Source organism: Solanum lycopersicum, chromosome 8 (assembly GCF_036512215.1).
Source record: "Solanum lycopersicum chromosome 8, SLM_r2.1".
NCBI classification, from domain to species: domain Eukaryota; kingdom Viridiplantae; phylum Streptophyta; class Magnoliopsida; order Solanales; family Solanaceae; genus Solanum; species Solanum lycopersicum.
The window spans coordinates 62,397,178-62,411,309 of record NC_090807.1 but is presented as its reverse complement, the minus strand read 5'-3'; the positions used below and the strand labels follow the sequence as shown (position 1 = coordinate 62,411,309).

Genomic DNA, 14,132 nt, shown 5'->3' with positions numbered 1-14,132 from the left:
TAAAAAAGTTTGAAATGTAACTTTGCAGAGAGTCTGAATAGGCAAGAAAGCATCACAAATCTATAATAACAATATTTTGTGTCAATATTGTGACAAATCATGTGGAATGGCAATCAAGTGAAGATCATTATTTTAATGTAACATTCTGCGATTATATAGAGTTTAAGAAACAAAAGAAGACTTTAGCTAACGATTGACTTGTTAGAATGAGATTATAACCAAATCAACTTACAAGAATGACTGCTTTGATGTTGTCATTTGTCATATGAAATTGAAGTCCATCATTCTCCATAACTCTGAGTAAAACGTCAATCAAATCTTCACCCTCAAACTCGTTGTTGCCTTTTTCCCCATTTGCTTTATTCTGTTTATGATCATTAATAATATTCTCCTATATTACATCAAGCTTATGATGCATATTCATCAATCTGTTTCTCTTTCCACTGATTTGATGAAGTAATTTCCATGAAGGAAAGAGATCTACCACATCAAAATCCGGCTAATACGTCTAACACTTCCCTCATGCTCGTTAACAAATTGTCTCTATCATCCCATACTTTTCCGATAGCTGATCTACATATAACAGAGCTGGTAAGTTGAAGAACCATTTCAGACATGTTAACCACAACATTTGGCGTGGAATGAATTGATGCGACAAGATTATGAACCTCATCTTGTCGAATTAAGTTAAACGACTTGACCATCTTTGCACTGAGTAGCTCTGAAGTGCATATTTTTCGCATCTGTTTCCAGTAATCACCATATTCTGCAAATGCAACGCCTTTTTGACGATAAAAGATTATATCAGACGCCACAAGCTTTGTCCTTGCTGCAAAAGAAAGGTCATGAACTTTTAGTACCTGTTTTGCCAAATGAGGAGACGATACAACAACTGCATCTATTTCCCCTAACTTCAGGTGCATTATAGGTCCATATTTTCCGGATAAATTTCTAAGAACATGATGTGGAAGTGCTCCAATAAAGTGATGCAAGCTTCCAATAATAGGCAATTTCCATGGACCTGGTGGCAATAATCTTTGGTTCATTTCTTTCCATTTTCTAACTACGATAAAGAGAATGGAGAAGAAAAGCAAGATTGGAATTAAGTTAAAATGGAAGTGCAGAATCTCCATATTATCACAATGAGGAAGAACTTTTAGCGAATATGTCAAATTTATAACTAATTTGATCAAGATGTTGCTACCAAAATGAACAGTTAAAAAGAGTGGAGGTTGTGTGGCCAATTTTATTTTTTTTTGGGTTTTCCACCCATTGTACGCTATCTGCATTGGAGCCCGAAACACAGATTTTTTCATATTCAGAGCTCGAACCAGAGACCTCTGATGAAGGGAGGAGCAAACGCGAGACCTCTAATTAAGAGAGTAGCCCGATCCACTGCACCATAGCTGTCTGGCCTATTTTGCATATATGCAAGTTAGGTAGATTAATAGATATACCTTAGGTAGATTACTGATTAAATAAGGTACCTGTGCTTTGAAATATTAACATCTATATCTATGGGTGGTCCGTGCTGAGCACGGTCCCAACATAGTATATCTATTTTCCACAGATAATCAATTTATTCAAGTTATGTGTTTGTATTAGTAAAGATGGATGATCAAGTTAGAAATACAGTATGTTCATTCAACCTGCAAATTATATGCAATACCACATCATAGTCAAAGAAGACATTAAACATTGACACAACTCAAAAAATATTATCAAAATTATTGAACATTAACCTTACTTTTAAGTAAATTAAAAATGATGACACAGAGAAATGGAGTGCTTGATCTGTCAAACCCGATTTGCCATTAGGGGAATCTTTTTTTCTTAGGGGATAAACTTAGACATAATGCAACTTTGCACAGAGTCTGGATAGGAAAAGAAAGCATCATTACACTATGATAATGATATTTTGTGTCAATATTTTGACAAATCATGTGGAATGGCAATCAAGTGAAGATCATTCTTCCTAGTTGCAGATATTCCAACTGTTTGTCATATCCAGATCCTCAGGTTGTTGTCCATAAGGAAGTTTCCAATCGAAGTGATAAAGCAATTGTTTTAGCGGATACACAACGTTAGCTAAACCAAAATGCATTCTTGGACACATTTTCCTTCCTGCACCAAACGGAATATATTGAAAATGATTTCCATTAAAATCCACAGAATTCTTTTCAAATCTCTCTGGCACAAATGTTTCAGGGTCGTCCCAACTTTCAGGATCTCTTGCAATAATAGCCCAACCGTTAACAACCACTTGATCGTTAAGAGGAATAGTGTATCCATCAATTTTTGTTTCCTCTCTGCATTGCTTAAGGCCTAAAAGAGGAGACAGGATGTATCCGTAGTGTTTCATTGATCACTAACTTCAGATACTTCAACTCTTTGACATCATTGTCGTTCAAATCTTTCTTCCCTTTACAGACACGTCTCACTTCTGCCTGTGCTTTGGCCATCACATTCGGGTTCTTCATCAGTTCAGACAACACCCATTGTATTATTACTGATGAAGTTTCAGTTCCCCCAAAGAACAGGTCCTACAACATTGAAGTTCAACTATTAATATATGATTTTGCCTAATGATAGAAGAGGTATCTAGGAACTTAAGAAAACCTTTGTACATCCCATTCTATGTAACATTATGCCACTACAAAAGAACGACTTCCCATTTGTTCTAGCCTTGGTGGACAGAGTTACCTAATACCTGTTTCTGGTGGCAGGTATCTCATGGAATCAGTCGAGGTGTGTGTAAGCTGACCCAAACACCACGATTATAAAAAATAAAGATAGATATACGAACAAGTAAATGAAAGATGGTAAGATTTTTACATGTTCCTTAATATGTACCTGTCCGGATAACAGAAGCAGCTGTTATATCAAACGGTTAAAACATGAGAGAGGTAATATATGAATGATTTTAAAATTAAGAAACTTATCTTTTTTCTTACGTGGCACGATAAGTGTAAAAAACACTCTAAATGAAAGATAGAACCGAACTTACTAGAATGACTGCTTTGATGTTGTCAATGGAAATCGAAGTTCACCATTCTTCATAACTCTAAGTAAAACATCAATCAAATCTTCACCACCAAACTCACCGTGGCCCTTCTCCTCATTTGGTTGATTCTCTTAATGTTCATGAATAATTTTCTCCAATATTACATCAATCTTCCTATGCATACTCCTCAATCTGCTTCTCGTTCCACTAATTTCGTTAAGTAATGTCCAAGAAGGACACATCAAATCCGCCTAATAAGGCTAGTACTTCCCTCATGATCATCAACAAATAATCCCTATCATCCCATACTTTTCCGAAAGCAGATCTACATATAGCAGAGCTAGTAAGTCTAAGAACCTTTTCAGACATATTAACCACAACATTTGGCGTAGAACGAATAGATGCAACAAGATCATGAACCTCATCTTGTCGAATTAAACTAAACGACTTGACCATCTTTGCACCAAGTAACTCTGAAATGCATATTTTACGCATCTGTTTCCAATAATCACCATATTTTGCAAAAAAAATGTCTTTTTGACGATAAAAGATTATGTCAGATGTCACAAGCTTTGGCCTTGCTGCAAAAGAAAGGTCATGAACTTTTAGTACTTGTTTTGCCATATGAGGAGACGATACGACGACTGCATCAATTTCCCCTTACTTCAGGTGCATTATAGGTCCATATTTTTTGGATAAATTTCTAAGAACGTGATAATAAGGTGATGTATGCTTCCAATAATAGGCAATTTCCATGGACCTGGTGGCAATCTTTGGTTACTTTTTTTTGTTTTTCGAACGAAAATAACTAAAAGGAGGAAAAAGAAAAGCAAGAATATTGAAACAGAATTGAAATGGAAGTGCAGAATCTCCATATGTCTATACTGAGCAGGAACTCAACAAAAGTTGTATAAATTTGTTAGCTGATTAAATAAGTTTGAACCATCATATACCAGATTTTTTATTGCTCATATTTGGTGTCAAAATCACATAACAGATACCAAAATAGTTAAATTTTAAAAAAGACAACTTAATAGCTCGTTTACGAATCTTTCACGATTTTAGAAGCTCAAAATAAGTTTTTTTTGACATTAGATCTACTAATCACATCGCAATATTTGACAATTCTCTCACGATTTGATAATTTTCTCACAAATTCTTCGCAATCTTATAAACTCAAGTAAACCTACTAAACACTGCCCACTAAAAAAAAGTTTTGGTTATTTTATTTATATTTTTTAATTATATAAGCCACAATAATTTAGCAAGCATCGCAGTCGGCAGGTCCACGTATAAAGGGGTTGATGGATGATGACTCAGTTGTCAATTTCTGAGCAATTATTACAAAATTTTAAAGAGAGAATATATTTTAGTCTAGCATAATATATAAATGAGTCTTTTAATTTTAAATATGAATTAGTAGATATTTGAATTTGTATAAAGTTAAAGCAATAGATATTTACCTTATACGTGGCATCTCACATAAATTGTCATATACGATATGTGTATCTATAAATTTGTGAAGTGTTTGAAAAACATAAATATCGAAATTCCATAGAGAACTGTCATATTACTCATATCTTTTATCAATATATAATTTGGCAATCTCAATGAACAAATGAGGAGATAATTAACATATATTCATGAAAATTGCTTGGATTTGGTGTCAAAATCACATTAATAGTACTTCTGTAAAATTTTAACCAAGATCAATTATGAACTTAGAAAGATAAAATAGGATTTATTACTTTCTTAGGGGATACATATAAACTTAGAAAGATTGAAATACAACTTTACATAGAGTCTGAATAAGAAAGTAGGCATCATTAAACTATATATATATATAATAATGACATTTTTAATCATATGAAATGGCAATCAAGTTAAGATCATTCTTCCTAGTTGCAGATATTCCAAGTGTTTCAGTCATATCCAGATCCTCAGGTTGTTGTCCATAAGGAAGTTTCCAATCGAAGTGATAAAGCAACTGTGCTAGCGGATACACAACGTTAGCTAAACCAAAATGCATTCCTGGACACATTCTGCTTCCTGCACCAAACGGAATATACTGAAAATGATTTCCGTTAAAATCCACAGAATTCTTTTCAAATCTCTCTGGCACAAATGCTTCAGGGTCGTCCCAACTTTCAGGATCTCTTGCAATAGCCCAACCGTTAACAACCACTTGGGATTTAAGAGGAATAGTGTATCCATCAATTTTGGTTTCTTCTCGGCATTGCCTAAGGCCTAAAAGAGGAGATGCAGGGTGTAACCGTAGTGTTTCATTGATCACTAACTTCAGATACTTCAACTCTTCGACAACATTGTCATTCAAATCTTTCTTCCCTTTACAGACACGTCTCACTTCTGCCTGTGCTTTGGCCATCACTTTTGGGTTCTTCATCAGTTCAGACAACGCCCATTGTATTATTACTGATGAAGTTTCAGTTCCCCCAAAAAACAGGTCCTACAACAATGAAGTTCAGCTATTAATATACGATTTTTGACAAATGATAGTCAGAGTTACCTGGTACCTGTTTCTGGTAATGTACAAGCTGACCTACACACCACAATTATTAAAAAGAAAGAAAGATAGATATACCAAAACTTAACACGAAAGATGATAAGATTTCCACATGTTTCTTAATATGTTCCTCTCCTGATAACAATTAACAGGAACAACAACAGTTCAAACATGAGTATTCACTCATTTTTCATCCGTTTTAGTTTATGTGACACGATAAATGAATGATTATTTTGATGAGATAGAACCAAACTTACTAGAACAACTGCCTTGACGCTGTCGTTTGTAATTGGAAATTGAAGTTCACCATTCTCCATAACTCTGAGTAAAACGTCAATCAAATCTTCACCCCCAAACTCACTATTTCCCTTTTTTCCATTTGCTCGATTCTCTTTATGTTCATGAATTATTTTCTCTAAAATTACATCAATCTTCTGATGTAAACTCTTCAATCTGTTTCTCATTCCACCAATTCCATGAAGTAATGTCCAAGAAGGAAATAAATCAGCGACATCAAATCCGCCTGATAAGGATAGTACCTCCCTCATCAACATCAACAAATTATCTCTATCATCCCATACTTTACCGAAAGCTGATCTACATATAACAGAGCTAGTAAGTCTAAGAATCTTTTCAGATATATTAACCACAACATTTGGCGTAGAACGAATCGATGCAACAAGATCATGAACCTCATCTTGTCGAATCAAACTAAACGACTTGACCATCTTTGCACTAAGTAACTCTGAAATGCATATTTTACGCATTTGTTTCCAGTAATCACCGTATTTTGCAAATACAATGTCGTTTTGATTATAAAAGACTATATCAGATGACATAAGCTCTGGCCTTGCTGCAAAACAAAGGTCATGAACTTTTAACACTTGTTTTGCCATATGTGCAGACGATACAACGACTGTATCTATTTCCCCCAACTTCAGGTGCATTATAGGTCCATATTTTTTCGATAAATTTCTAAGAACATGATGTGGAAGTACTCCAATAAGGTGATGCATGCTTCCGATAATAGGCAATTTCCATGGACCTGGTGGCAATTTTTGGTTACTTTTTTTCGATTTTCGAACGAAAATAACTAACAGGAGGAAAAAGGACAGCAACAATGAAACTAAATTGAAATGAATCTCCATGTTTTAACACTGAGGAGGAATGCAAGGAAAAAAATTGTTGGTTAAATAGATAAAAGGGGTTTGGCCTTCACGTGAAATGACCATGTAGTCAAGTCACATGGATAGTGTTCGTCTTCCTTTTTCACGTGAACGGTTATTCTCTTACGTTACTTTTTAAAAATATATATATTTAATTGAATGTAAAAATAAATATAATAGCTAACCATTTTAAAATTAATAAAATTGTAGAAAAATTAAATAATTTGTCTACAACAAAAGGTAATTAAAAACAAAATACTAAATTCTCTAACATATTTACTAAAATTATTTGTTTATAACATTTATTTTATTTAGCAAGGAACTTATCTACTCCAACTGATTAGTTCCGAGTTCGAATCTCGAGCAATTCACTATCATATCAAAATTATAATTCTCCAATTAACTTCATTAAACATTTGAATAGATTTACGTAAACTTTGATTGACACGAGTATAGAAGTCATGTTATACTGTTGGATAACAAGTCATCCCTTTTCTACTTTGATATGTTGAAAACTCGTGTGGTTAGGAGTTTCAGATGATTAAATAAATAAAAATTTTATCATGACTGCAATTTTACAGAGACGTCAAAGCGAAAAACAAGCTATGTGGTTTAATAGATATGCTTTGTTGATTAAATAAGTTAACTGTCATATTACACATATCTTTTTTTAATATATTTAGGCAATTCCAATGAATAAATGAGGAGATCATCAATCTATATACATGAAAGTTATTGTATAATTCCAACCATGATCGATTATGCACTTCGAAAGATTGATATACAACTAAGCGTAGAGTCTGAATAGGAAATTATAAGCATCATTATACTATGGTAATGACATTTTAAATCATGTGAAATCGCAATCAAGTGAAGATCATTCTTCCTAGTCGCAGATATTCCAAGTGTTTCAGTCATATCCAGATCCTCGGGTCGTTGTCCATAAGGAAGTTTCCAATCGAAGTGATAAAGCAATTGTGCTAGCGGATAGACAACGTTAGCTAAACCAAAATGCATTCATGGACACATCCTGCTTCCTGCACCAAACGGAATATATTGAAAATGATTTTCCATTAAAATCCACAGAATTCTTTTTCAAATCTCTCTGGCATAAAAGTTTCAGGGTCGTCCCAACTTTCAGAATCTCTTGCAATAACCCAACCGTTAACATCCACTTGAGAATTAAGAGGAATAGTGTATCCATCAATTTCTGTTGCCTCTCTGCATTGCCTAAGGCCTAAAAGAGGAGATGCAGGGTGCAATCGTAGTGTTTCATTGATCACTAACTTCAAATACTTCAACTCTTCGACATCATTGTCATTCAAATCATTCTTCCCTTTTATCGACGCTTCTCACTTCTGTCTGTGCTTTGGCCATCATATTCGGGTTCTTCATCAGTTCAGATAACGCCCATTGTAATATTACTGATGAAGTTTCAGTTCCCTCGAAAAAAAAGTCCTACAACATTGAAGTTCATCTATTAATACATATGATTTTGACAAATGATGGAACTAACAATAAGTGTAAACATGAAGACGACTCTAAATGAATGATAGTTTTGATGAATATAGAACCAAACTTACTAGAACAATTGCCTTGACGCTGTCATTTGTGATTGGAAATCGAAGTTCACCATTCTTTTCCATAACTCTAAGTAAAACGTCAATCAAATCCTCACCCCCAAACTCACTGTTTCCCTCTTTCCCATTTGCTCGATTCTCTTTATGTTCATGAATTATTTTCTCCAATATTACATCAAACTTCTTATGCATACGCTTCAATCTGCTTCTCATTCCACCAATTTCGTGAAGTAATGTCCAAGAAGGAAAGAAATCAGCCACATCAAATCCGCCTGATAAGGCTAATACCTCCCTCATCAACATCAACAAATTATCTCCATCATCCCATACTTTTCCGAAAGCTAATCTACATATAACAGAGCAAGTAACTCTAAGAACCTTTTCAGACACATTAACCACAACATTTGGCGTAGAACGAATAGATGCAACAAGATCATGAACCTCATCTTGTCGAATTAAACTAAACGACTTGACCATCTTTGCACCAAGTAACTCTGAAATGCATATTTTACGCATCTGTTTCCAGTAATCACCATATTTTGCAAATAAAATGTCTTTTTGACGATAAAAGACTATATCAGATGCTATAAGCTCTGGCCTTGCTGCAAAAGAAAGGTCATGAACTTTTAGTACTTGTTTTGCCATATGAGGAGACGATACGACGACTGCATCAATTTCCCCCAACTTCAGGTGCATTATAGGTCCATATTTTTTCGATAAATTTCTAAGAACATGATGTGGAAGTGCTCCAATAAGGTGATGTATGCTTCCAATAATAGCCAATTTCCATGAACCTGGTGGCAATCTTTGGTTACTTTTTTTCGTTTTTCGAACGAAAATAACTAACAGGAGGAAAAAGGACGGCAACAATGAAACTGAATTGAAATGAATCTCCATGTTTTTACAGTGAGCAGTAAAAAGAAGAAAAAAATAGGTATACTTGGTACTCCATGTTTCATATGTGGTATCTTTCCGTATTAGTTCGTCCAGAAAGAATGTTATCTTATTACAGTTTAAAATAATTTATTTTTTATCTTTAAAGAAATGATTTTAAATCATACAAATATCTAATATAAAAATTATTTTAAATTATAAATTTTTAAAAAAATCTTTTTATATAAATATTGCATCAAATTAAATGATATCACATAATACCCCTGAGTTCAATCATATATGCTTTTAAGTTCATATAAAAAAGTTAGAAAAAATTGATTCATACTTCAAATATATACCCCTGAGTTCAAACAAAGAATGGTTAAACCTTAGACACATGTGCCTCAAGTTGATAAAATGTCTAAAGTTTGCTTGCCTTCGAATTAGGATTGGACATAAAATATCTAAAATCAAATTATTAAATTGAATCAAAATTTTTGATAATTAGATATTTGATATGATATTCATAAGAAAATTTTTAGAATTAAGGTATTTGAATTTAGGTTTAGTATTTAATATTAGTATCATTGATATTCGATTGATATTTTTCGAACTCCAAAGTATTTACTTAATGAAGGTCATGTTTCAACATATCTATTACCCATTAGTACAAGTCCAAAGAAAAAGTTAAATAATAAGCATAAATACAATCCAAATACATACGTTTTTTAGTTGTACCAATTTTATTTTTCTAGATGATTTATTTTACTTGTTAATCATCTATTATCGTATCTCCGCATAAAAAATAGAAATGATCGGAGAGATTATATTAATTTTGTAATGCAATCATCTATAGCTTCAATACAGTATTACCGAATATCGTCTCAAATTGAAGTTAAATTTATCGTTTATCAAATTACCAAATTGAAATTAAAAAATTTAATATTTAATATCTACTTCTAATTATCATTTACTGAATTACAAATTCAAAATTTGAAAAATCCGAATTAGATACTAACACCTACCGCTACTTCAAATTGCCCAAAGTTTAGGTTTTGGAAAGTTAAAATTAATTATTTTTAAAATTAGAAGTATTATAAAACTTTTTTAAAAAAATCATCATTATTAATCTTTAGGGATAAAATACATGAGTATAGAAAATCGAAAATAGTTAAAGTGTAAATTAATAAGAAAATCATTTTTATATATATTATTTTTTATACGAAATATAAAAAAGAAAATGGACAAATAATATGAATTAGGAAGAAAGTGACAAGTTTTTATTCTTTAATTCATATCAAGTAAATTATTCATATATTTTTCATAACTGAAAATAGATAATTATAAAGTTCAAAAAATTATGAAAAAGAAAATTATATTTGCCTTTTATTTAGTAAAATTATCAAGCGCTTACATTTTTTTACAAAAAATAATATTAAAAATAATAATCTATAATTTGGATAAGAGATATTTATCATAATGTTGGGATTTGGGACTTTGCCATGACTTTTGTCCTCCACTTTGATGACAACTCTGATCTCTAACCCCTTGTTTGGATGATTTTTCATTTTCATTAGTTTAAATATAATATTTATTTTAATAGTTATATAATTTTTATTATATCATATTATTTAAATTAATAGTTAATTATTAATGAAAAGATTTATGTTATGTATTAATTAATTTAATGTAATTATTTTAATATTTTTTATCTTCATTTATTATTTAGTAATTATATTTTTTTTTATGTCTTTCTCATTCAAATTATGTGACTTTATGTAAAAGGAATAAATAATATAATTTATTTAAATATCAAAATTAATAAAATTATAAAATATTATATAATAAAACATATTATCATACGATATAATATATTATAAAATAATACGTAATGAACCGTCTAAACAAGTTATATATAATAATAAAGCAAAGAAGAGAAAGAAACCCCATTAGAGCTTTGTATCTCTTGCTCCAACTCTGTGGCCGCTGTAAGTGTTCTTCGTTTCATAAATATTTGTTTATCTGATTTATTTGTAATTTATAATATACTATACAAGTGTGGAATTAGGTGTTTATGCTTTAAAAATGGAATGATTTTTTTGTTTGTTCTATTTCACTTTTTTGTTTTTCATTTTTGGTGGGATTCTGTATTTTTGGAATTTATTCATGTTACTTCAAAAAAAATCCGTCTGGGTTCAACCCTAGTACGACAACAGCAGCCTTTAGCTCTCGATTGGTCATAAATTTTGAAGTTTGAAATTTGATAATTGGAAATTTGAGTTTCATAGTTATGATTTTGGAATTTAAAATTGTGTTTGGACATGTATTTTACTTTGAAATGTTTTTGAAGTTTCGTAAGTGGAAGTCCCAAAAACTGGTTTAAGCCTGTTCTTGGGCACTTGAAAACATTTGAAGATCAAATTTCATAAATATTTGAAGATAAATTTTCAAAATCTAATCTAAAATTTATGTTTTAATGCTAACTAGACTCTAAAATTTATGTTTTAATGCTAACTAGACTCGGATTTAATGGGCTCGCCACCTCTTCCGCTTAAATATGAAGCTTAATTCGTGCATGACGTAATGTTGGAACTTGAGACTAGTCACAAGTTCATCAGTGCTCATACAATGTAGTGGAGTAGTATTTCAAATCAAACCCTTAAACCCCATATATAGTTGAAATCCTACACAAATAGCCGATCATCCATATATTTCGATGGCAATTATATATGAAATGCTATGTAAGATTTTTCTTGTTAGGTTTCTAACCGGTGTCCGGTGCTCCCTTGGGTCCCACCTGATCGGGATCCATGCTGAGAAGTCCCACTTTGGGAATTGAGGTATAAGGCTCCCTACTAAAAGTGACTGACTCCATTCTCATTGCTCTAACACAAGACCTCTGGTTCAGGATGAATGAGACACTTACCATCCCACCATAATCTTGGTGGTAGGATTTTCATTGTATAAGGAATACTAGTGTTTGATTTTGAAACATGAGGATATATCCGTGATTGAGTAAATTAATAAATTGTACTGAAATGATCGAAACACTAATGAAAAATTAGAAATGATTCAAAATTTGATGTCTGTGTAAGTTCTTATGGTATAAGGATAAAGTACTTGATTTTGAAATACATGAAGTGTATTATCAGTGTCATATTATAGGTGTAGTTAGTATGATTTACTCAAATGTTAACAATTCGATGGGGCTATAACATATCTGCAAAACAGTATTGGCTTGGATGGAACTATGCCTGTGTACGTGTTTGACATTTGGGTTACACCTATCGCAGTCACTTGCATTCGAGGATTTTGCTTCTGATGTCAGTTTCCAAGCTATAATATAGTTACTGGTATTTCTGTTTGTTGGAGCTCATTCTTTTGGATGCTTGAAACAAAAAAGAACGATACTTTTATCAGTTTTTCCTTGAAAACTTGTTGAGAATATGCTTCGCTACATATTTCAGCAATTGCTGAATGACTTTGACTTGTAATGCTTTCAACGTGTGCAATCGCTAACGTGTAAATGCTTTTCCCCTGGTTATGCATCTGCGTTATTGAACAGTTTTTGCCTTGCATTGGTTAGGAATTAGGATAATCACGTTCCATTTGTAAATTAATGTGGCTGATTTCAGTATCTCATACTGAAACCATCTTAGTTACTGAAATTCTCACATGAATTGGCAAGTTTTACGCCGGCTGCCAGCCTACCACAACTCCCTCCCTTTTTCTGGGCTGGGGAATGATTATGTAAGCATGCTCACACAGGTGGAATTTCATACTTGTTCGAAGACTTACTAGTCATATTAATTTCATTTTGTATGATGAATTGATAATATAATATGAGCTTAAATGAAGAATGTGGCTCGTCGCACAGAGCTTGCCTAGTGTGGTTTGCCTCTTCGATGTGGTTCGTAGGCTAATACTGTACAAGTCGGGGTTACCCTGTGAGCACACAATGGGGCCAGGCTGCGGGTTCTCTTGTCATCGAGAAAAAAAAAAAGAATGTGAATTCATATAGTCGTACCCAACTTGTTTGGGACTAAGGCATTATTGTTGTTGTTGTTGTGGCGAAATTCTCACAAAGTACATATTTGCAGGACTGGCTCAAACAAAGATAGAATCTCCTCCCATAAGATACCAAATGGCATCTCAAGTTAACCACAAAGAAGAGACATTTGATTCTCATTTTCCATGGATTCATCGAGATAATTTCCCCCCAGCAACACAATTGGGATCCAAATCAAAACCTTGTGCTGCTGTTCCTATTCGTTCTGTTGCTCCGACAGGTGAACAAAATGTGGATGTCAAGTTCAAGGCCAAATCACAGAAGATGAAGAAAAACAAGAAAACATCTATGAATGGAATTCGTGAAACTGTATCGGAACTTTTGAAAGAGAAACGGTTTGAAAATAAGTCTTCTGCCTCTAAAAAACCTAAAGGAGAAGCTAAATGTGGAGAAGCCACTGTAACAAAGAATCCGAGTTCAGTTTACGGTCGAGCTAGTGCTGATTTTTCTGGCCTGCCACAGCCGTTTTGTTCCTGTACAGGTGTTTCTAGACGGTGCTACAAATGTGGTGGTGGGTGGCAATCATCATGCTGTACCACCTCCTTATCTGAGTATCCGCTCCCATTCAATCCCTCAAAGCCTGGGAATCGTAAGGCTGGGAGAAAAATGTCTAATGGAGCATATAATAAGCTTCTGTGTACACTTGCAACTGAAGGTCATGATCTTTCTAATCCAGTTGACCTGAAGGACCATTGGGCAAAACATGGTAGTAATAAGTTTATTACTCTCAAGTGAACACGAGGAAAATTGACTCAATGTGTATTATGTATATATTATTTTGCCCTCCAACTGTTGCTTCCACCGGTAAGCATTAAAGAAACCTTGAGTAGTAGGTTGTTAATATGTTGAACTTAGTACTTATAAATTCTGGTAATATCATGCTTCTCCGTATTAGTCTTTGGATGCTTCCTTCGTT

At 33.0% G+C, this 14,132-nt stretch overlaps 2 protein-coding genes and 3 pseudogenes across 2 annotated transcripts; 1 reads left to right on the top strand and 4 right to left on the bottom strand.

The window, feature by feature from the left end:
• Positions 1-38: 38 nt before the first annotated feature.
• Positions 39-1,825, bottom strand: LOC112942070 (premnaspirodiene oxygenase-like; annotated as a pseudogene).
• LOC101265266 (premnaspirodiene oxygenase-like) lies at positions 1,728-4,124 on the bottom strand (annotated as a pseudogene).
• A 593-nt stretch (positions 4,125-4,717) lies between these two features.
• Positions 4,718-6,709, bottom strand: LOC101257397 (premnaspirodiene oxygenase-like). Its single transcript, XM_004245895.5, has 2 exons — positions 5,786-6,709; positions 4,718-5,471 (listed from the first exon to the last, which is right to left on the bottom strand). The coding sequence occupies exons 1-2, from the start codon at positions 6,674-6,676 to the stop codon at positions 4,863-4,865; spliced, it is 1,500 nt and encodes a 499-aa protein (XP_004245943.1). The 5' UTR covers positions 6,677-6,709; the 3' UTR covers positions 4,718-4,862.
• A 711-nt stretch (positions 6,710-7,420) lies between these two features.
• LOC101265570 (premnaspirodiene oxygenase-like) lies at positions 7,421-9,171 on the bottom strand (annotated as a pseudogene).
• Positions 9,172-11,114: 1,943 nt separating this feature from the next.
• Positions 11,115-14,031, top strand: BBR/BPC3 (GAGA-binding transcriptional activator). The gene is made up of 2 exons (NM_001279190.1): positions 11,115-11,135; positions 13,248-14,031. The coding sequence occupies exon 2, from the start codon at positions 13,292-13,294 to the stop codon at positions 13,949-13,951; it is 660 nt and encodes a 219-aa protein (NP_001266119.1). The 5' UTR covers positions 11,115-11,135; positions 13,248-13,291; the 3' UTR covers positions 13,952-14,031.
• The last annotated feature ends 101 nt before the right edge of the window (positions 14,032-14,132 follow it).